This window comes from Lates calcarifer, linkage group LG2 (assembly GCF_001640805.2).
Source record: "Lates calcarifer isolate ASB-BC8 linkage group LG2, TLL_Latcal_v3, whole genome shotgun sequence".
Classification (NCBI taxonomy): domain Eukaryota; kingdom Metazoa; phylum Chordata; class Actinopteri; family Centropomidae; genus Lates; species Lates calcarifer.
In genome coordinates this window covers 22,544,964-22,569,863 of record NC_066834.1, presented here as the reverse complement: position 1 = coordinate 22,569,863, position 24,900 = coordinate 22,544,964, and the positions used below count along the sequence as shown (strand labels likewise).

General features: G+C 38.0%; 1 protein-coding gene across 2 annotated transcripts; it reads right to left on the bottom strand.

The window, feature by feature from the left end:
• Positions 1 to 355: 355 nt before the first annotated feature.
• On the bottom strand, positions 356 to 24,258 carry slc6a2 (solute carrier family 6 member 2). Of its 2 annotated transcripts, XM_018666999.2 has the most exons (15): positions 23,515 to 24,258; positions 22,619 to 23,093; positions 20,704 to 20,835; positions 18,787 to 19,024; positions 12,646 to 12,784; positions 12,137 to 12,271; positions 11,404 to 11,507; positions 9,539 to 9,663; positions 9,293 to 9,405; positions 7,310 to 7,438; positions 6,345 to 6,444; positions 5,338 to 5,438; positions 3,713 to 3,880; positions 2,462 to 2,533; positions 356 to 2,179 (listed from the first exon to the last, which is right to left on the bottom strand). In XM_018666999.2, exons 2-15 carry the CDS (start codon positions 22,911 to 22,913, stop codon positions 2,156 to 2,158), a joined length of 1,875 nt encoding a protein of 624 aa, XP_018522515.1. In that variant the 5' UTR covers positions 22,914 to 23,093; positions 23,515 to 24,258; the 3' UTR covers positions 356 to 2,155. The 2 variants fall into 2 exon arrangements, with proteins under 2 accessions (XP_018522515.1, XP_050932922.1); XM_051076965.1 differs by lacking the exon at positions 23,515 to 24,258 and having other exon boundaries at positions 22,619 to 23,496.
• Positions 24,259 to 24,900: the final 642 nt, after the last annotated feature.

Sequence of the window (24,900 nt, the reverse complement as noted above, 5' to 3'; positions counted from 1 at the left end):
AAAAACAGGATTGAAAGTGATTGTAGTTATTAATAATGCTCTGTTTCATCAAGACAAAATGACTAACTAACAAAATGACTAACCTTCAGGACTGAGAGTAAATATTATTTACATAACTGATTAGTCAATTATGATATTAAATGCCCTCCTGCTTTTGATCCAGTTTTTAACTGTCCAACTATCATGAATTTGACAATGTTATAGGGGTGAATTATTGTTAATATTTTGCTGGGTGTACAATATAAACAATGCAATTAAATCAACAAAGATGATCACAAAATCAAGAAAAGACTAAAATAATTTTGCTTAAAAGTCTCTGAAAAGTGACATTAAATCACAACACATGGCGTTCAAATTTGTGTGTAGAAGAAATTCTTTATTATCATAGTGTGAATACTTCAGACTTTTTCATAGATAGTTGTCACTCACGTTCAACAGGACATTGGTATTGTACACAGTATTTCTGTAAACATAGTCCAGGAAAGCCAGGGTGCATTTGTTCACCTTCATATGTGACAAACTAACCCAGGGTTACACTGAAGAATATTTTTTCTAAATAGTTCATCTTAGCTATACATCAAACACAATGTTATGACTGTGGACAGTTACATTTAAAATACTTTACATTCACGTTTTGTTATAAACAATTTGATAAATACAAGATTAGATATAACAAAAGAATATATTTATATATTTTTATATCTTCTTATATATTCCACATATATCTTATTTTTTGTTTGTGGCTTTATTCCTTTCAGTATCGGTGCTGTTATGATTCAAGATTAAAATTAAACTTCAACTTCATTCCAATAAATAAAAAAGAGAGAAAAAAGATCATCAAAAACATCCCTAAAGGAACATATTGGCACTTCTATGGTGATGAAAAATAGGAACACCACAAGATATGTTGATGAAAGTATAAGAGTTGTTGTCATGCATTTAACATAATACTTAATCTACAGTGCAGTGAAAGAGGCATTTTACAGTTGTTACTCCTCCATGTTCTGTACTCTAACAGCATACTCCATGCCTGGCAACAAAATCTGAATACATGCACACGCAAATACACACACGCACACACACACGCGCACTCTTTCTCTCACTTTCTCCGGAGGAAAAGCAACAGATATTCCTTTGAAGCACTGAACAGACAAAAATTTGGAAAGTAAAAATCACAAAACAGTGATACAAAACTGTAACAGTTACGCCATTTGTTTTGCTGAATTTTTCTCCTCCATCTTAAGTGAGCAGCAGGGCACTGACCAGGGTTCAGCCTTTCTTTGAGATGAGGGCCTGGTTTTGAGTCTGGCCTTTCAAAGCATAAGAGGTGAATGAAGCCTGCCTCAGTGGGTTTTTTTAAAGCTTTGGTGTGATGCATGCATTATTCCCTTTTCTGTAACACAATGTGACCCAAAAGCAGTATATCAGGCCTGATGACTTGACCTTTACGCTCTGTTGACCTCCAGCTCTTCGACATGAACATCAAAGGACCAGGTCAAAACTGAGCTGAGCCATCCACAAACTGTGGTTTGATTTAGTGGGTTCCTGAGTCAACGCAGTTTATTTTATTTATTCCTGTACAGACTGTAAGAAACATGGAGTGTCTCGCTTGATAAGGCACTGACACAGATAAGCCACTCAGCCAACAGAGTGACAGCAGATGGCAATAATAATAATAATAATAATCATCATCTTCATCACAGGCCTATAAATAAATTTAAGAATTGAAATATTTTGGCCTCCTGTATAGTAATATGCAGAAGCATGGGATTGTTTGGTTTTTTTATTCTAATTTCTATCCCTTCTAAGAGATAGTGGTCACATCACAAACTTAGGAAGTAGTGTAATAATAATTAAAATAGTATATAAAAACAATAATGATGTCCAAGGGCAAATAACAGTAGATTTTTCTCCATTGGGTGCCCTTCCCTTATGAGCCGAAGCTGCAGAATGGTTTCAGAATATTAAAAGGCGTAACTCCGAAATCAAAGTGCTTGAAGCCGCTGACAACAAAGGCCTTGGGTGGTAAATGCACAGGAGGCTGCTGAGAGAGGTTGGAGCCTGTTGGTCTCCTCATAAGTCTGACCACTTGTAGCACACAGGAACTCCAAACAACAGATGCGAGGATGGATGAGGGAATTCTGGGTATTTGTCATCAGATGGCCAGCCAATGCTTGAGCTGAAAAAGAAAAGAAAGTCTTGGGTTTCTCTTTGCTAAAAGTGTCCTTTAGGGAAGTTGGTTGTAACCTCATCTGTTGTTTTTGTAATGTTCTTTTTAAACACCAAAGTATTAGCCCTGTGTTTTTGCCTACTCAGATTTTTGACTTTTACACATTAGCAGTAGTCAGTAATGGTGCACAAATCAATTCATGAATAATTTCATATATTCATATATAGATTAACTGCAGAGTCCTATCAGTTCAAGTTCACACTGTGAGAAAAGAATAAAAATTGCTCTTACTTTAAATTGCCGTACATTTCCGTCAGCAACCAAATGATGTTCATGTTCTGGGGTGATGCAATAGGCTATCCTCTGCAAAACAAGTAATTACAAACCATCATTCTCAACACTTAACTCACAACATGTGAATCATCCTCAAGGCATACATAAAGCACAATGGACCTTTAATAAATTTTAATATAGAATACCACTCCAAAGTTTTATGAGTGAAATTAAAACATAGAACAGATTTCGAGATTTAAAGAAAAAGGAATTATGTCTCTGTCCAGTTCATCCCAAACCAGCTTTATGAGACTGTGCTGGAAAGCTGTACATTAATCCATTACTTAATCCCAGTTTTATATGAATTTTACTTTTCAGTTTTTGTTGACCTGAAGTTTTTTTTTTTTCTTTTTTTTTTTTCCCCCCTTCACCATTTACATTTGTACTCTTTGAGGTTGTTCATTGGACATTTACCATAAAAACCAGGAAAATGAGGTTGTTCTACAACTATTAGTGTACTGTAACTTATTAAAATGTTAGTTTCTTGCATTATAATCCAATGCTTTCCTTCTTAAACGATTTTCACATGTGCATATTTCTAGTAGAGTCAAAGAGTGCACATACTACTTGAGATGTAAGAGGGAATGCAAAATCAAACATGTAAAACAGTAATTATGGATTTTATCTCACATTAGTGATGCCAGTGCTTTTTGGAACCTGTGAGGAATTCTTATCAAGAGCCTCAGAAATGTTTATTCTGGTTATCAAGTATAGGATGATAAGCTGTGCCAGGAGTTTTCAGGACGAATGTTTGTCCTGAGAACCTGAGCGGAATCTTCATCCCTCTGTGCCAATGGGAAATGCCAACGGGATGTGGGAATTGTTACAGTAGAGTGAAGCTGACACTGGTTGACTGCTGAGGGATGAAAATAGCTCTCCAATGCTTTGATGATTTCGATCATAAACTCTCGATGCTTTGAAGTGATCGTTTAATCTGAAAGTGTTCTCACAGTGCCAGTGTCATCAGGTTGAGAAAGGAAAGTTTTCCCCTAAATCAGATAGTTGTTTTGTTTGAAAGAACATACTGTAAGCCCTTCCGTCACAATTGTACTATTTACCACTGATTACCACTGCTATTATGTAAGGTCCATTTACGTGTGGCATGTCCTATATTATTTATACCATGTACCAGTGCAAACTGTTCTCACAAAGTGTTGTGTCAATTGTAATTGTTTTCAACCTTTGCGACAAATATGTTTTGATACTAACCTCTCTGAATGTTCCTGGTAGGCTTAAGAATTTATACACAGCGTAGAATGGGACAAACAGCATGGAGGACATGGCCACACACCAGCCAATGACGTTGGACCAGTAAGGGAAGGTGTAGTCATCATACTTCAGGCCCGACGATGTCAGAGTACTGGCTATTACCACAAACTGTGAGAGGAGGAAAGAGAAGAGAGGAAAGGAAAGGGAAAAAAGAGAGACAGACACATTAGTGTTATATCTCTTTGAGTGGTTGCTCTTTGTAATGATTAAAGTCTCTTATTATACAGAGAGGGAGAGAGAGAGAGAAACTGATGGAGCATGAGGGAAAAAAACAAAACAGACATAGTGAAACCCAGGTCAAGAACCAAAACATCTCTATCAAAACACACACCCCATTGAAGTTCCTCTGTAATTTCTTTAAAATGTTTTTATTAATGAAACTGAATTAGGTTGGGCGTCTGTTTACACTGTTATAAATCCCTCTCTGTAACCTGATTCACCTGTTTTAGACTAAAATCATTACTGCGCTACCTGCACTCTGTCCTTTGGAAACATCATTTGTAGTCATGTATCATGGAGAGGTTAGGATATGCCTCTTTTTTCTGACTACCAAAGGCCATGGTACTCTACTTTGTCCATGTAAAATGACTGATTTGATAAGGCCAGCGTTTTTTTGACAGTACTGAGCTGCTATCACATACATTAAATATTTTCATTTGTGTAGGTGCACATCCATTTTTGCATGCTATGAGAAAAACATTGGAATGAAGTGGAATATCATTGGCAGGGTGTGGTGTTGAATAATTATTTTCTCAATCACTTAAGAAAGTACTTGTGTTAATGCAATGGTACATGATGAAAACACTCACTTGCTATCACAGAGAGGGCACGTGTAGTTGTTGCCTGCACTTTAAGTTGGCAGTTTTTATTACAGATGTGTGCTCTTTTAGATTACAAAAAACCTTGTCATCGAGGCAGTGAACTATATACCAAAATATATCTTTAAACAATGATAATTTATTTTTGCATTTTATCTCTCTTTCTCATAATATGGAATGACTAATTCTCTTTATTACTGCAAATTTCCACTGTTGTCAAGGGGAGGGTGTTGACGGGCATTTGTATCAAAGGAAGCACATGGCTGTCCACACCCTGGACAACTGAGGACCCAGCTATGTGCTTCCTCTAATGCACGTGAAGTTGCATGCTACTTGTTTCAGGGTGGTCAGTCAGAAACTCGCCAGGAGGCGCACAAGGTTCAAACTATCCTCCTTGACCCACCCTCCCTCTGGGAACAAGCCAGAGTCAGCAGTACTGGTGATTGAATATGGGCCTCTGTGGTGCTGTGTGAATGTATTTTCCTGTTTGCCAATGACAATCATTTCCTTAAGCTACTGATTCTGACAGGGCAATCAAATTTTTGATTCTGTGTAAAAACTGACGGCTGCGCTGGCCAGCACTGCGTAAACTGCTTGTCTGCTGCATGCTGGAATGAATGAAACTATCATACAGTTTGCAAGCATTTGTGAGTGACAATTACTGCAATTTTTCTGACATGCTATATTATTCCTGTCCAGGAAAACAGCCTTGAATGTAGCTATTTCAATGTTCTTTATGCCTCTTACCAGAAGAAAAGCTGGGCTGACAAATTTCCAGCACAGCCTCCAATACAGTCCTGGCTTGAAGCCCATCATTCGCTCAATATCTTCGCTGAAGCGATCCACACCTGGTGAGAGCATGACATATTACATAGCAAAGGTTGCTTTGGAGATTTAAGTTATACACATTCAACATTCAATTAGTGTAGGCTACAGCAAGTTTTTCAAGATGAGGGAACACAACACATGATGGTCTATACACTCATTGTCTACTGACATTTTTTTTTTCCTAGTCTGACCTAGGCTGACATAACACATCATGTGTCTTTGATGTATTTTTTCATTATCTCATCAAGATTGCCATGCTGTTTCCCATATTTGTTTTGTTTTGCACAGTTTGTCTGCGATGGGATGATTTGCCATCTTGACAGGGGTTTCTATTGTTTTTTCCCATTTTTTTTCCTGTAATTTTACCTTCCCTTTTCTGGGGCTCCACAGATGATGATGGGATATATTAAGCATGATAGTTCATATACAGTAGGCCTGCTGTGTCCTCCAGCACTTTAATTGTCTAAATGTCTTTATTTCCTTTGCATCTTTCAACTGTACATGTGGAAGTACACAGAGCTAAAGCCAACAGGCTATGAAGTTAATCACAGCTTGGAGGTTGTTCCAGAAAAGTGACTGAGTGCACCATCTTAGTTACATCACTAAATTTGATAAATGTGATTTTCTGATTATATTTCTGATATCAGTGCTCATCATTTCTGCCTTGCTGAACTTAACTTGACCCTCTGTCTCCTTTTTCACCTTCAGTATTTTTGTGACTGATGATTCTTCTGTCATTAGCAAATACAAGTTGCAAAGTATATCACCCCCCGAAGATTATAGCAAGAGGGTGAGAATCAATTCATTATGTAATGTCATTACGAAAATACTAATATTGCTGATGTAAGTGAATGTATGTAAATAAATATAATTTTTAATTGGGGGTGTTCATAAAAACAATTTAATGTAAGTACTGAAGCTCTTACCGTAAAACCATGACACTCCAATGGCCTCGATCAACACACCAAATAGTATAGAAGTCCCTGCAGCATACTTGTCTAACAAGGTCAGCACGTAGATGCCACCCTACAGAGAGGGAAATAAAAAAAGAGAATGTAGTGTGTGTGTACATAAATCTTCAACCTTGAATATAAGTGGACCTGTGTGCAGTCAAAAGACTTAATATAATGTACTGCATATGCTTGTGTTGCACTTTGAGGTGACTTAAAGTGCTCTTTGAAGAGTTGATGTCTGAGCATGGACAAGCTTCACATGACAAAGAGGATTTTGTGTGCATTTGAACTTTGGTTTGTATCCTGAACGGTACAATCTGTATCTTATGCCAGGAAACTAGCATGGGAAAGGCATCATTCACTTTCTAAATAATTTTATTGATTTGATTAAGGGAAGAAACCATGTGAATCACTAACATAATGTCTTTCTGTTTCCCAGAGTCTTTCTGTAATCGGTAAGCATTTCTTCTTAGTGCTGATACCATGTGAATGGACAGTGATCACAGAGAAATAATAATTTGCTCCTTGGATACAGCTTTAATTAAATTCTAATTTGTTATCAAGTGTGATAATTGATTGACATCATTGGCATGACATCATGAGACTTAAGTACTTCCTCCAGCAGTAGTGACAGTTTAAATCTCTAATTTATTGTGTTTTGACACCGCAGACTGACCCTACTTTAGGTTTATTGCTAAATTAATACATTTTAAAACAATATTTACTTGTGTCAAACAGCCAAGTTTGTTCTGGTTCTTCATTGCATTGTATTTGTACATGTACAGTATCATGGCTGAGTGAGAGTGCAAAGTTACATTTTTCTAATTACTTCTCAAAACTGAAACAGAAAGTTAAACATAACACCAGTGTGTTTTGATGAAAGTTGAACTTTGAAGTATTGAGTGTAAATTTATGGCAACATGAAACTTGATACTGACATTAGTAATACAGAGCAGGGCAACCAGGAAGGTTCCAAAGGCTGTGGCGAAGGTGAACAGTTTCCTGTTTCTCTTGAGGATCTTGAAGTCATCCGTCAGGCCTGTAATGACTGCCTCCATGCCACCCATCTAATGTACACAAACAGAGAGACATGACAGAAATATCCTTACATCTCTAGCTCTCTAGATTCATGTTGATTGTGATCCTTTGCAATCACTACACTTTCAAAGTATGTATAGAATGTTGATACAAAAAGTACTGAATATTAAACTGAACAGCCATGGTCATATGTTATGCAATCAACAATAACAAAAAATGTTAATCAAAAATGTTATTGAACAACTCTCATTCATAAAAGTGAATCTCAGATGTATTGTTGAAAGGAATTTCTTGCTTTGCTGTCCATAGAGACATTTAAAGTGAGTGAAAATGTAATGTTTTTTGATTTACAATACTTAAAAATGTCACGTCTTTCAACCCAGATTGGCATGGGTAAATGTAACTTTTTAGTATCCAACAAAACTTAAATTTAGTTGGATAATTTTGCAATTATAGCATAATATCTCCATTAAAACAGCTTCATAGTTTTGCTTTCAGTTTTAAACAACTAAATAGAAAAGATATGTATTATCCTATCCAAGGTTGGAAATGTATCTTTGGTTCTACCTCAGCATGTCAATAAAATACACATACAGAATATATTACAGTCTGTAATATTGACATGGTCTTCATCTGATGTACTTGATAAATGATGTGAAAGACTGAGTTAATTACTCTGGGGCATTGGCTGACAGATAGGAGATGGTTTAACTGTCCGTTTGTTTATTTAGTATCTGAGTGAGTCATTGCGAGGATGTTTGGTTCAATTACTGCTGGCTTTTGAAATGTCAAAGAAGGAAGTTTTTGTTGCCACAGACCGTTTATAGTCACTTTAACACTGACGACAATCAAACATAGTTTACCCCTGTTTACTTTACTCTTATTACTCATATTCTACATCTTGCCCACACCATGACGTCAGTTATCAAGAATCAAATTGTCTTACAGTTACAACTCCACAGTGGATGGTGTCTTCCTTCATCCACTTTATTATTTGGGCTCACCGAACAGTCAAATATGAAGATGGCTGGTATTATTGTGTTGAATAAAAACTATTAAGTAATAAAGTCAGCCTGCATGTTTATTTACGTCAGTAGTACTTACTTGTTACTTAACAGCCAATATAACATTACTCAGAACCTGAGTTGTAATAATTAAAAAGACACAACCAGGATGGAAAGTATAAACAACCCCCCCCCCCCCCCCAAAAAAAAAAAGTTTTTATAGACTTGAATCACTATGTTATTTCCATGTCATAGCAGGCTAATTGTTCACATTAGTCACAGTAATCTTACATCATGTAAAACAAATTGGTGCCTTGTGTAAAAAAAAATCTGTATTGTTTCTCAGAAATGAACTTGAAATGTTAGGATGCAGTGAACCTTAATTTCCAACAAATATCAAGTTTAATGGGCAACCCAATTTAGGAACTCTTAGATCATGATACATGAATAACATTACTCTTGATACATGATATGTCTGCTCTGAGTCTGACTAGTATATGCACTATAAAGGTAGCACTGTTTGTCTTGGCTCTGGGTCAAAACCACGTTTCGTTTAAGGTGAAGAACTTTTTCCAAAGATGTTTTATCAATGTGTGCGCCTTTGTACAGACTGACGCACTATGCAAAACTATTTCCAGTATTTTATGTAGCCTATGCTGTATGCAAGCATTTATTTATATCATAAGGGCAATTGCACTTTATTCTTGTATTTGTGCATTTCTTCATGTACTACCTGCAAAACTTGTTAATAATTTGTGTATCTTGTCAATACCTATCCATGTCTCAAGCAGGGTCTCTGTCCATTTCATCCTGCTAAAAAGATTCCTATGTGGTTATAAGCATATAAGCTATCATATAGAGCAGTCTCAGTGGACTCACCGAACTGTCAATGCCCAGAGTCAGCAACATGATGAAGAATACAATAGCCCAAAATGTTGAGCCAGGCAGTGTAGAAATTGCTTCAGGGTAAATGATAAACACCAATCCTGCTCCTGTATGTACACACAGAGAAACATATATACACAAAAGTTATGACTAAAAAAATTAAATTTGTATACAATGCCAAATTTTATTTATTTATTTATATCTCTGTTTAATTTCATGGCAAGTGTGTAATGTGCTCACCCTCTGTTGCCACATCCTCTATTCTCACCCCATGTTTGTCAGCCATGTATCCAAGCACAGAGAAGATGGCAAACCCTGAAAAGAAACTGGTGATGCAGTTCACAGTGCTGGTCAAGAGAGCATCCCTAGAGAAAGAAAACACAGAAAGAAAAGCAGTAAGTTAAAAAGAAAGCAAAGTTCCTTTATACATACATTTTCCATTTGTAAAATCCTCAAATCTCCAATCTTGAGGGTCTACATTAGCGGTTTTCTTCATTTGTGTTTTAGGTTGTAGGTTGGCTTTGATTCATCAACTTTATTTTTTAACTGAGACCATTAAGACAGTATCATTCTTTTGACCTGAACGTGACACTGTTTTTTTTCTATTAACATTGTTGAACCACTGCTAAAATCAGTGCTGCTGTTTATAGTAATTTAAGTGATCGTTGGAGCTGATTTTCCATTGTACTGCGATAAGTAAGTCAAAATGGGGCCATGTGTTAGTTTATATCTCTAACGTTTTCCATGAGTCGATCGAGCAGCTTTTCTTGTTTGTTGGTTAGTGGTTTGATTGTAATTATTGTGCTGTCCTGAGGCCACACACCTGTGGTTGTCTGACAGAATGAATAAGGTCAACTTGACCTTTGCCACCTCCTGGGCTGAGGAAGCAGAGACCTCTCAGTGAAGCATTTCCTTTCCCATGACTTTACCTCTGAATTCCATTTTCTCTTTGTATTGTGTGCATGTTGTCATAGAACCTTTTCAGTTTTTATTCACTTCTGCTCTTCAGTCTGGTCAAGTCATTACACAAACACAAATATTGTTGCTACACATCACAAGATCCTGTGTCTCACTTAAAACTCTCTATATAACAAATGTATACATTCACATGGCAGCAGTGCTGCATTCTCCTCTTGTACTCATGATGTTTCTAGCCAGGAGAAAACATTACGCCTATTTTTAAAAAAACGTAATATTTTTTGGGTCTAATATTTTTAAGTTTTATTTAAATTATTTGAAATTCAGCTAAGGAAAAGTGTTAAGGGAGTAATTAAGGAGTAGTTATTACTGATTAGTGTTCATTGTAGTTTTAGTTTTTGTAAAGTATAATAACTTAAGTGACTTAATAAGTGTTGTGCTCCATTTCGCAATATGGTTTTACACACTTTTACCGTGTATGATTTTCTTAGGTACAGTATGAAGGGGGGGACACACTGCTTCTTATTCACTGCACTATTGTCCATCTGTGTGGGTATTCAAACACAAGTCTGTTCAGTGCTTGCTTTTCTAAAATCACCAGCTCTTCCTTGCTGCTGCCTTTTACCTAGTTCAGATTTGAATACTTCCTGCTTGTAACATATAGAACAGCACTGATTTAGCTTTAGCTTTACATTTAGCTTGGAAGCTTCTGTTATAACACTTCATTTTATTTCACACATTGGGGGATCATTTACTTGATAAGAACCATTTTATTTTTTAGTAAGGATGCTGCAGCAGCAAATACAGCAAGACATGTTTTCTCAGCGACCCACAACCATGACCAGTTAAACTGCTGTTTTGCCAATAGCATCTGCCACTAACAGCACCACTGCAACCTATTAATGTGGAAAAAGATTAGCCAACCTCTTGCCTGCTTTTTCTGAGGAAGAGCAGCACTATGGCAAACCAGTCAATATGCAGCCTTTGGCTATAATCTGGGAACCCTTCCTGGTCTGTACTTTATCTTTCCTGTTAACACCTGGCCATTGCGGTCAGCTGGACAGATTAATATCACCTCCACTGCTTTGTGATCCAGTTATATTATAGATGGAAACAGCCAACTGCTTAAAAGGATGTCATGTTGCTGCAGGCTTACAAAAAATCACAAATATAGCACAAAGTCTTACCTGTAGCAGTTGTTGTCAAATTTGTTATAACTGGCAAATGCAATGAGCACACCAAACCCTGCTCCTAGTGAGTAGAATATCTGGGTGGCAGCATCAATCCACACCTATGGCAAAAATAAAAGAGAAATAGGAAATGTAAATGCTAATTTAGCTAATGCTAAGTTATTTAGACCATTATTTTCATTATTCATATGGGTGGCTTTCTTTAGAATACACACTTGTATTTACCTGTACATTTCTTATCAGTCTGGAATGCATGCCTCTGCTTTGCAAAACATGCAAACTTTTTCTCAACCCTAACACATATACATCAGCTTAACTAGTGGAAGATCATATCTTAAGTATGCATGTATAGAGTACATTCATTCATATAGTAGATACATTTAGTATGGGAGGCACCAATGGGAATTAACCTTTAACACAGAGCTTGAGCTACTCCACCCAATGAATTACAGTAATACAGAGAGAGGGCTTTCTAAATCCACATAGACTCTGATGTAAATGTTACTCATAGAGAATAAATAGATAGATACAAAGTCACTGTGGTAAACACAAACCAGAGATCAACAAATGACACAAAAATGAAGGTCTGTCTGAAACCTAGGATGTCACACTCAAAGTAACAATCATTCCTTTTTTGTCACTATAATTATTTTCTAGTGAACTGATGCCAACATATTCAAAATATCTCCAACACTCATTGATGGGATATGGCTAAAGCATAGTTTCTAACCTCTAGATTGTTGAGGCGCTTGAAATCAATGTGGAGGTAGGCCCTAATGCCGGCCATGGATCCTGGTAGAGTTATGCCTCGGATCAGCAACACAAAAAGGACCACGTAGGGCATGGTAGCTGTAATGTACACCACCTGAATACACACACAAAACATTCATTTAACCATTCTGTCAATAAATAGACAAAGAATCTGGTCAGTGTATATAACTTACTTACTTTCTGACTCAAAGAGTTAGAGAGACTATATGCCACACAAATACAGTGTGTATGACACACAATATGTAGCATTTAACACCATGATTGGACTTTTTTGACCCAGTACCATTAGTTTACACTGAGTTACATTACAAAATGCCCACAGATGTCTATTTAACACAAAATTCTACAAATTCTTGTACTGATATTCTAGATACCATAAAATAATATAGGTTCTAATTCTTAAATCAAAAGAAAAATTAAATTGAGAAATGTGCAGTTTAATGTTCTTTGGTGGTCCAAGCCTTTTACCTTCCCTGAGGACTTGACACCTTTCCACAAGCTGAAGTAGAGGATGAAGACTACCACAACTAGACACAAGGTCAACTCCCAGCGAGGCAGGCCCAGGTCATGGATACCTTTACTGTCATGGAGATGCAGAACACCCCGTCTGCAGAAGGACAGACAGACAAAATGGAAGAAAAAGAATTTATCATGATATCTAGAAGGCCTTCTTTAATTATGGTATACTGTGCACTCTCATTTTCAACTGACTATGACTACATAATAGGATTGCATTGTGAATAGATAACAAAATTTCACATCATGATTCATAGCACTATAATTAATTCTAATATTGAACATAAGTGCCTCAGCAGTGCATTTAAGTTGTTCCAAGCACAACAGCTTCAAATGCTACAAGGCAGACATAACTGTGGTGAAATTTTTGATGGTGTGGGACATTATTTTGTTTGGCTATATGTTAACATTTAGGATTTTTGCTGAACAGGCCCACCCAGGTTCTATAGCTGCTGGGAGAGTCTAAACAAAACAGCTCACACTGCAATGTCTGAGGTGAAGATGAGAAAAGAAGTATGGGACAGAGGCTATTACATTACATCACATCACCTCACTTAATCACTAAATGTTATTCAACACTAATGTATACTAAATATCTTTTACCTTTTACCTAAAGTAATGATATTCAGATGAAAGCTTTGTGTCACTGGATAAAACCAGTTATCTGCTACTTGGCTTTTAAAGTGAATTAACACTTTTTCTCTCCCACCCTATTACACACATTCTTTGAAACTGACAATAATGAACTCTGGTATTGCTTGCAAACACTTACTTGTCAGATCAAGGTGAGTGTTCAGGGGTTCCAGAGTTATATTATGACATAATGAAACAAGGGGAGACAAATGGGGTCTCTTCCTTCCCTAGCTAAATATTGTATCCAGGTGCAAGCTCATTCTTTAAATGTCTGCTCTGAGTAGTGGGTAGGAAATGCATCACTCAATTTACAATGGTGGAGCAGGGGCAAGTGTTGGAATTCTTTCTTTACAAACAACATGGCAAACTTTGTTTTAGAGATCAGTTTTTTTGGATTGGACAGAAACTACATTCCAAACTGTACAAGTGTGCTTGAAAAGTACAGAACAGCTCCTGGTTTTCAATTCAATTTTATTTATATAGTGCCAAATCACAACAAAAGTCATCTCAAGGCACTTTTCATACTGAGCAGGTCTAGACCATACTCCTTAAAATATGGTGTTACTACACAGAGAGACCCAACAAATCTTTACAAACAACATGGCACTGTGATTGTGTGTAACGTCCTGTAGATTTGTTGTCACAGTGAGATTGCCAGGTTTCTGGTACCATCATGCCCATACAGTGGCTAAAAGAGGTGTGGCATATGGATAGACAAACTCAAGTATTGCCACTGTTACATTTCTGTTTATGTACAGGTTAAACTAACAAGATGAACTGTGTAAATAAGAGCGTGTAAGTGGCACTTAGGCCAAAGAGGGCCATTAACTTTTAAAAGTCCCTAGAATAAAAGAAAAAGATCTTGGCACAGTTAGATCCATGCAGTGTTTTCAGTGCAGAGATCTTTCTCTATTATTTTGGACTTGCTGATTCTTTCAAGGGTGGCACAGTGGTGCACTGTCGCCTCATAGCAAGAAGGTTCTGGGTTCGAGCCCATGTTCACCCAGGGCTTTTCTGTGTGGAGTTTGGATGTTCTCCCTGTGCCTGCGTGGGTTTTCTCCAGGTTCTCTGGCTTCCTCCCACAGTCCAAAGACCGCCAAGTAAAGTTAATTGCCCATAGGTGGGAATGTGAATGTGAATGGTTGTTTGTCTATATGTGTTGGCCCTGCGATAGACTGGCAATCTGTACAGGGTGTACTCTGCCTCTCACCCACTGTCAGCTGGGATAGTCTCCAGCCCCCCTGCAATCCTTAACGGTTTCCATTTCATATCAGTATCATAGTTTAAAATTTCTGTCTGCTACCACTGTTCTGTCTGTCCAGGAATCATGATGGGCAAATATGAATTAAACAACAAAGACAGACTACGTGCTGTTATAAATCCTGAGATGTCTCTCCAGAACTGAGAAACACTTGGAGCAGGCTGTATTTTATTTGGATATCAATATCCTTCAGTAAAACATTTAAAAGCACTTTTGTTCCCTTCACATTTGTCCTAAGACTTTCCTCAAGAAAGATTCAATTTAGTCGGCATGTGATGTTATGGGTTGATAAACAGCGGAACTGGATTAGGATCTGATACTCTGGTTGCTTACACAACAGCCCAACACAAAAAACCCTCAGGAACACGCAAACTGAAGTATGTCCAGACATACAATCCGAAGGGACCAAAGGATCTGTGAAACTCCTCTTAAGCGTTTACTTATCTTTGGCAGATAATAAATTCAAAGCTATAAGGTCTTTGGGGAGACAGATAGTGGCGTGAAACATCAGTTTATTTGAAGAGAGAAATTTAGAGTCTGTGCATGGCCTGGAGGTCTGGTGTTGTGTTGTAATGCCTCAAGGCCTCCTTGTTCATCTGATAGCATTGATAGTGCGCTGCCAGTAAATGCTCACTATAACATAAATCCAGGTCCCTTTGGCCCAGTTACTCTAAACACATTTACTCTTATCATCACTCCATGAGCTGGTCGTGCTGCTATCCTAACACTCACTGCTACCATTAGTTGGCCATTGTATATTTGAGGCTGGCACACTATTGCATGCAGGCCGGTCTTTAAGTTGGTTACAGAATGAGAAACAGGGCATGCGAAAATTAAATAAATAAAAAGGACTTGCCTAGCCATGAACATGAAAACACAGCTGAGGGGTTCTATCTAATTTCAACTTGATTTATTTAATTAATTACAAAAAAGTCATTCTTTCAACAAATATGTTTAATTGCGTGTGAGACTGAGTAAGAGCAATCTTCTCAAGTGTCTGTGTAATTAGATCTTTTAGTTTAAATGAGGGCTATTCATCAAGTCTACTTATCCTTGACATGAAATCAGATGTGGTTGCTTCAGGCTAGCTCTAAAGAGAAAGGATATGGAATGCTAATGAAATGAGTTGATGTTCTTGTCGCTGTCATAATGTAAAACTTGTTGAACTTTAGTTGATATGCTCATACAGTTTGAACAACCTTCATGCTTTGGTTCATGAAATACTTTTTAAATAAGTAAAACTAAATATAATGAAGGCAAAGGTAATTTAAAGAACAAGGTTTTTTTCTATTCCTGAAAAGTCAGCTTTATAGAGAGATGCAACTGTACACATCACAAGTGACAGAAATATTTGTGTAAAAAATGATAATCCCGTATAAGAGTTCAAACCCTGCTTATTTTCTCATCTTCACACATCTGGCCAGTTGCTACTTGGAGTGGATGTAAGTGTTTGATTTTCAGTTATGTCAGCTTAAGTCTTCTGTGAAAGCTCACTCCCAACTGCTGCATGATTTGTATGCCTTCAAGAAAGGAGACAGCCTTGTTTTGTAAAGTTAATTGACATGATGCTGTGATTTGAAGCTTTAACATTTGGGAGGTTTCTTTGATCTCTTGAGGCTGCACAAGTCATCAAGTTAATCACAGATAAATGCCCAGATCTTTTGTTTCCAGGTCAGGTTTTTTGGCAGAGGCTATGTTTTGAGCTTGTTCCTCACACAGCTCCTTCCACTCCACATCTTCTAAACAAGCCCTGACACATGAATTAAAATTCACTTTCATATCACCGTCGTCTAGTCAGGTCATGTGGAGTATTACACTGTATTATCGCTGTATTGTTAAACTCTTACGTGATGTTAAAATCACACCAGCTGCTTGTTCTCAGCTATAATGATTTTGACTGTGTTAATTTTTCAATACTACAAATGGCAGCATGGTGTAAACTTGAACTTGTATCAGATAACCTTTGAAGAATAAATTAGAGGGTGAAAACAGGTTATTATTTACATTAAAAGTTTATGAAAACATATGTAGAAGTTGCAGTAAGATACTATGTGATTTTTTTTTATCAGCTAGGTTGACAATGCAATTAATTACTGTGAATTGCTCTAGTTAGCCCTTCATCGTGTGATATTTTGTGAAGCTAGAGCAGTATTATCAATTTTTTTTTAAACAATAGATCAAATGACTATATGTATGTGAAAGGTATCGTTGTACTGACAAATCTGCACAGAATTACCACCGACTCTGCTTCACCCCACCCCTCGCTCTAAAGCATCTTCGCATCTGTCAGCCCTATTGTTTTGATTTTAAGGCCTGCCAATTTACTGTTTAGAGCACTCTCTTACAGGCAGCAGGAGGCAACTCAGTGTAAAAGCTCTGATAAACTCATTGTACTGAATTGCCCAGTACTGAATTACAAACAGACCCAGTTTACAACTAACTGGTGAACGTAGTGCAGCATAGAGCAGTTTAAGAGCCAGATAATTCCATCAGGAGCTGGTGGAGACTAAAAACAGAGCTAAAATGAGAATGAATAGCTGAACTTACATTCATCAGATGGCCAGAGAGATGACTCCTAGTGAATGTTAATGTTACTTTGTATTTGATGGTTGTCTTAATAAGCATTTGCTTGCTAAAATCAATTAAGACAGGTTTAAGGATACCTGGATAATCTATTGTATAATAATACAGTACATGCTGTATTAAGTAACTTGGGTGGTGAGCACATTTTGCCACAAACTATGCTCATGGTAGTTGAGGACAGTAGGCTCAAGAGGGTTTGTAGATGTAAGAGTATAAGAGGTGAAGCAAGAGAACTGTTGACTCAGTTGGCCTCACTCCCTCATGCTGTGCCTTGGCATTGCTCCTGCGCTCAAAGCTACCGGTAAGCAGGAGGATTTATTGTCCCCTACAGAGCCTAACCCCTTGCAAGATCTGTCTTAAAGTATCCCATTGTTGTTAGTCTGTCTATGCACACCTACTGATTTTTTTTCTTTTAAGTGTAATACTCTATGTGGAATATACTGTATAGTCCACCTTCTGAGTTTATAGGATCATGTCTACTCATTGAGTGATACTGCATTACATTTTGAAGGTCTGTAGTAATTCACAGGGCTGGATCTTTCATATGAATACTGACCTTCTCAAAGTAAAAGTAAAAGCCTTTACTTACTTACATATATCAAGTCTGAGGGTCCCTGGAGGTTGAAAGATATCCAGGGATAGTGATTAAATAAACATACTGTAGGAGACACTGCCGCTCAGCAGAGTGGGAGTGGAACTTTAGCAAGCTCAGTTACTGGCTGGGTTGCATGCTCAATGTATTTAGTGCGTCATGCTTAGCATGTGTCCCTTGTATTGTCCAAGTCATTTCACAGACTTCCTCTGGGCTGCACAGTCAGTCTTCACAGAAGCTGGGGAAGAACTGGCTGTCTTTGAAGTATAAACAGATGGAGCTTTTTCATGCACTTCAAAGAGGACATTTGAACTTTTTATGTATACACCTTTTACAGTGCAAATATTTATGGCTGGGTAATTGTGGAGTCCTCTACTCACGTTTCAGTGACTTGTCTCCCTCTTCACGTGGATAGTGGTTCCATGGGCATGTACATATTGTGGTAATATTATTCAGGCAACATTCTAATATTGAGAGAACATCACCTCCCTGCAGTGTTGTTGTTGGGTGGTATGTATTCAATACTGACTCAGCCAAACTGTTTCAGTTATAACTGCCCAAATGAAACAAACATCCACATGCAGACAATGAACAAAATATCCATAGTCTTTGGAGGACAGTGGCTACATTTACTTGCAGGTTAATACTTTGATCTTTCTGCAGTTAAATACTGTGCTATTTTTTTAGTATAGCATCTATGTAACAGTGAATAAGATCACTGCATTGTGCAGTGGGTAGCCTGACATTCAATTTGCCAGAAAGTTGCATGGAAGCAGCAGAAGTTACTCAGTAGTGTGACTGAAGGTCATTTTATCTCATGTATTTTGTTGCTGTTGATTTGGCAAAATCTATTGTAAAGGAGTTTAACTGAAACTGATGTTTGAGTAGTTGTGATGTACTGGATACAATATTGTGGTTCTGTTAAGAGTATTTTCTACATTTGCATATGATCTAAAACATACCATTACTTCCACAGATCACTATCTAATAAATAGCATTGTTCTAACATTATGAAATTACTTACTCATAGTACTCTGCTGCTGGGGTGATCTTGTACTTTGCGTAAGACGTTCCATTGCCAAGGACAGATCCGTTGATGGCTTTGGGATCGGTGCAGTTCTGACTGTTCCAGATGTTGCCACATTTGAGCCACGGCAGCTCACTGGTCATGGAGGAGAACAGGTAGTGGAGGGACCAGGCAATGATGACATTGTAGTAGAAGCCTACATACAGGGCTATGAGAATCACAGTGTAGCCCACACCTGAAGAACACAGGGAGAAGAAGATGAGGGCGTGATGGAAATGTATTACTTAATTGAGGAGAATATAGATGAGTAATACAAGGTAACACTGTAATGCCACCCAGTTCTTTAGGTTATGTTCCTTGCTGGGTGTATTTAAAACTATATATGTGTGTGAAGATTCTATTAGATACCAAATCCTGAGCATAAAATGAGGTTCATCTTAGTCACTTTGTATATTTCATGCAATACTTTCCTAAGGAAAGACGGTCTGTCCTGGAGCTTAAGGGCCCATGTGTTATCGCACTCCCTCAAGCAGCAGCTTGGTCCATCATATCTTTACGACCTTGGTTGCTTATGGCAACTGCTATTTGGGACTGGGCCAGCTTGATTCTATCAGTGTCCTCTATCCTTGAGACAGACAATGAACTATTGCTTTCAGGGCGACTTGTAGAAATAATAATACTACCTAAAGACCTGCAGAAAGAGAAATTCACTAACAGATAGTTTACTCCCACACTCTCCTACTCATATAATCATAAGTTTCTGCCTGTCACACACCTATGGTATCTGTACAACACTAGTTTTTGACACACTATCTTCGGAGGTGACCATATTTTAGGTAATGGCAGCTGTGTATATAGGTTTCCTAATATGAACTGTCTACACATAATTTGTATATATACATGCTACATCCCAGAATGCAGTCAACTACACTTAACTGTAAAAAAACAGTTACATTTCAGCCATCACCTAAGATTTGCATAATCAACAAATCATTGACAGCAGGTATGGACTGCATGGTTAAAGCAAATTGTTCTGTAATATTAACTACATCATCGTCTATCAGAAGCTGCATCTCTGAGAACATCTCCCACTGTTAGCCATGTAAAATCACTTTTAGTGCCTGGCAACAACACCATCGGTACAAGGTACACATATCACTCCCTCACCAGTGTGGTGGAGGGCACATGGTGATAGACACCATTTAACCAACCTCTCAAAACGCATACACATCCACTGGGCGTTAATGCATACCTTCCATTGTTTTGCACTTTTTTTGATATATTCTAGGATGAGTTGTTTGCCTCCACTGGAATGTGATGTCCTCACATGAAAACAGAGAAGTCCATAAACTCATCACCCACTCATTCTAGGCAGGAAAATAACAAGCCCTCCTTAGCATTGGAGCCAACAAAAGCAGGGACTGGTGCAGATTCAATAGTGCAGACGCAGGTACTTATCTGATAGTTTCAAATAATAATCTGTTGAATAAGACATAAGAGCTCCTGTTTCATTTGAGAATTTTGGATGTGTTTCTGATGAAAATGAATGATTGACTTGCTGTTAAATGGACCCCAACCATATTCTTTTGTGTGCCATGGACACAATCATTTGGTTTTGTTTCACTCAGTTGAAATCAACACTTTGTAACAGACATAGGGAGGGATATAAGGTTGCAAGTATGATCAGAGCGAAAAGGTGAAATAGAGGTAATGTCACAGAGAGACAAGTTACAAGTGACACTTAGGAAACAATAATGGGGAAAGGACAAGAGCAAAGGGAGGAGATGAAAGGGCAAGGCACTTAAGAGAAGCAAAAAAGAGCATGACAAACCACTAAGTAGTACAGTTTAACAGGTCAAAGAGAGGCTGAAGACAGGCAGGTTCACATGCATGTGAGTGTGTGTTTGTGTTCACCTTTAAAGACAGGGCATATTTTCCAAACTGTAGCTGCCCCTTCCCTGTTATACTGGCCCAAGGCAAGCTCCATGTAGAACAAGGGCATCCCCGCAATGACCAAGAAAAGAATGTAGGGGATCAAAAAGGCACCTGAAGAAAGATGGACATAATTATATGTTGCACTTTACATTGAGTGAATGCTAGCATGACTTCCATTTTGCTTACAGCAAAGAAAATGCTTAAGGATAGGTGCTCAATATGGAAATAGGTGCTAGACAAAACAAAATATGAAAAAAATAAATTGGGAAAAAAGATGCTGGAGGGGCTTGACATTCTTGGAAAAACAACACACCATAACATATGAACAGGAAGGCTCCCAGCTATTTTCATGCTGTGCTTCAGTAGCACATCCACTAGCGAGGAAATGACCTCTCATAATTGAATTGTTCTTGACATTGTCCATCACAAATGACACATTATCTACAGTAATGAATACATTTTGCTGAGGGCCAGTATGATTGACAGTGGTGGAGTTGACCCCTTGGGGCACCTAGCACAACATGTTGATTTTCGCCACGTGAATGGACATGCAGGCAAACAGAGGACAGAGCCCACCTTCTAGTAAGCACTCTGTTGTCATGAGTGTGTGAAGGTAAAACAACACTGTGTTTAAAACCATCCTTTGTTGATCCAACCACACACACTTTTTTTTCCCCCTCTTACTACAGTGTCGCTTCAGTGTTCAATGAGTTTGAAAACAGTGCTGTTACTCTCTTGTATTCAGACTTACCGAGTAACCCAGAGCTCAGACATTTGTTTTCTTTTAATTTTTAGTTAGTCCAGGTCAAATAAATTTCACATTATGTTTTAAATCAATTATTTAAAACAGCTTTCAGCAAAAAATAATCATTCACAAGTAGATGATGATACTTTTCATGACTCATCTGACAAGAGTTTTAGTGCTTCAATAGCATTACACACCTACACCTTTTCTTCATTATGTAAGCTTAAATGCTTTCTCATCAACTATCAAGTGATTAAAGAACTAAAAGTGGCAAAACGTTAAAGCAGTTTAGTTTATAGACAGGTTTTCTCTGTTTTTGAAATATTTAAAAGGAAAACTGAAACATATTCACTATTGACAAGAACCTGTTGTTACTGAGTCAGCTACACATACTGCATTATCCCCCCCCCTCCCCCCACTGGAGTGCACCTTCAGTTTTCTATAGCTCTAAGGGTGATTATCTTGTATCCAAACCTGGGGAGTAACCAGTAGCCGGGACATCTGAGTTTCCAGTATTTATATTTACAAATAAATCTAACAGGATATTAAAAGTGTGTATACAACAACAAATTTTGGATTTGCCAGGAGATACTGCCACATTTTTATATCTGACAGTCTCACATCGTACAGTTGAGAAGTACATGTTTTACACAGTGTTTTCTGTTTTCAAGTGCATGCCTTGATGAAATGAGGTATTTCCTTCATCATTTATAAACTAAATGCAGTTCCTCATTAATACACCTGGGACTATTAAAAAGCTAATTAAAGGAGATTAAAGGAACTAAAATTAGAACAACACAGCAAAAATAACTAACATGTAATCTAAATCTAATCTAAGATAACAGTGCTGTAGCATGTTCTTTGTCAGACGTTTCAACACATTTTGAAACATTTGAAAGTAAAAATAGAAACGCGTTAGTACCTGACCCCTTAATGAAAGAAGATGATGAATACTAGAATTTTACTGTGGGGACGTACCATAACTTGCAGGTGGGGCGACCCATTCATTTCTGGTATTTTTATTACATTACTGCAAAGATTTAGTACCTGAACCTAGCGGCGCGCAATGATAACTTTTGTGATCTCTCCTAGATGTTTAAACTCACGTCTGTACGCGCTTTATCAACCAGAAATACATGCTTTACCCACCTCCTCCATTTTTGTAGCACAAGTAAGGAAATCTCCAAACATTGGCCAGATCCACCGCGAAGCCAATGACCGACAGGAGAAAGTCTATTTTCTTGCCCCAAGTTTCTCGGTCGTCCTCGAAGGATCCGGGAGGACCTGCGAGGCGGCCAGGGGTCGGAATGATGGAGGAACTGGTGTACTGGACGCCATTCTGGTCCTTCACCAGTATCAGTTCTACCTCCTTTTTTTCCACATTGCACTGTTTGAGCGGGGCCACCGACGAGAGCTTGTGTTCTGGCAGAACCTGGATATTCATCTTCTCTGCGGTGCTTACGAAGCCCACGCTGACCCGGTGCTCTCACGGCCCCCTGCGGGTTCTGGCGGAGGTGATGGTCTGAGTCGGTGCGCTTGGATAAGGACAGCAATCCCGCTGACAAAAACAGGATAAACGACTGTTCTCAAAAGAAACTACAGCAGAGACCTCCGCGTGCATGGGCTGGAGAGGAGGGAAGAGAAACAGAGAGTTTGGACAGGTTTGGTGTTTGTGCGTAAAGTTGCAATAGAGTTACGCACAGCGAGAAATACAGGTTAAGACTGCCAGTGGGGAATAGGTGACATTATTCTTCCTATGGCAGACAGACGTAATGTCTATGTTCTACTAATAGCAGCACAGCATTAAGATAAAACATTGTAAGTGTAGTCTGATGCACAGCGCGAGCAGGTGTCAAGTGAAAGACACTTCAGAACGAATTCCTCTCTACGTCACCGCGGGCACCGAGCGCTGAACAGTCTACTCAATCAAACAATTACCTAAAGCATTACTTATAAGGATAATGAGAAAGATAAATTGTTGTTTGAATATGTCACCGTTGCTCAGGTAATTTAAATCCCTGCAACTGAAAGGCTTTCCTCCGTACTTGGTAAAGCTAGGGACACCTCTCCATGACCCGATGCTGCTGTTGTCCAGATGCATCTGAGAGAAGACTGCCCATTCTGAAGGAACTATAAGACTCGCCTTCTCCAGCAGAGACGATATAAAATGCGAGCTTTTAAATCGGTTTCCTCTCTCTCTTCCACGTGATATTTTGTAATTGAACACTTTCTCTCCAGTTTGATGTTGACTTGGCATGCTCGCTTTTTGTCTGAGCTCAAGTTCCCATAAACTTGTGCATCTGCTTCTGACTTGACAGTGGAACAATCAGCTGGGAGAACAGTAGTTTTAAGATTAATCCATGTAGAGTGATACATGATGTGGTGACTCATCTTTTCTATAAATCAAATAATTTGCTTAGGAAAAAACAGATTTAACCTTTATGAGCTTTGGGCATGTTGATTTTTATTCAATGAAGAGGTTTTTCCACGTCAAGAGCAGGGTAAAAAGACAGACCATGTCTTTGTATCTCAGACTGGTGCTTGGAATTAAGGTTTTGCAAGAGACATATGATCTCTTTACCTTCAGCTTCACATAAGTATTTGTATTTCACATACAACAAAACTTTTTTAATGTTTTAATTTAGACTTTATCTGTTTCTTCTCTGTACTAAACAGATTGAATTACAGTTTTCTAAGAAGCCGTAAAAGCATTGTGTTCCATGTGTAATTCAATTCTACCGCAGCTTTTGCCAGGGGCAATGATTTCTATTAGATATGGTTGATCAGTTCATCCCATTAAAGTCAATGAATGTCCTCTTTGCTCTCCAGTGCTTGTTTTTATAAAACACTAATAGGGCTGGTTTTGGGCATTTTGTTTGTGAAGATTGAATAACTGCAGTGATGGTAAAGCAAAGGACCAGGTAACAAGGAAGGATAATGTGTTATTACTGATGTTTTGTCCTGACTAAGTTCTGTTCTTTTGCACTTTGTTTAGTGTTGGCAGGTACATTTGAATATGCTTTATCAGGTTACCTCTCTAGCCAAGAATTAACAAATATTTTGTGTTGTGATATAATTATACACTGCGTGCGTGTGTATTTATATCTAAATATGTATTTATGTGATGTTTTACATTCAACAACTGGGCTGCTTCAAAATTCAAGGCATGAGTAATGTATAGGAGCATACACAATTTCATGGAAACTGTCCATCAGAAGCAACTTACAGTGCATGTGCGTATTTCAGGGTATATTTTGAGATTGGACAATATCAGAAAGGAAGTGAACCCATAACCTTGAACATTATGGTGTATCCATGGGGGTGTACAGAACTGCTTGAGGCAAGATGATATCATCCTTCACCTTTTACTTTGATAAACTTGGATACCCTTCCCTGGCTGTGAACAGTTCCAAAGACCTCACCTCTTGTTC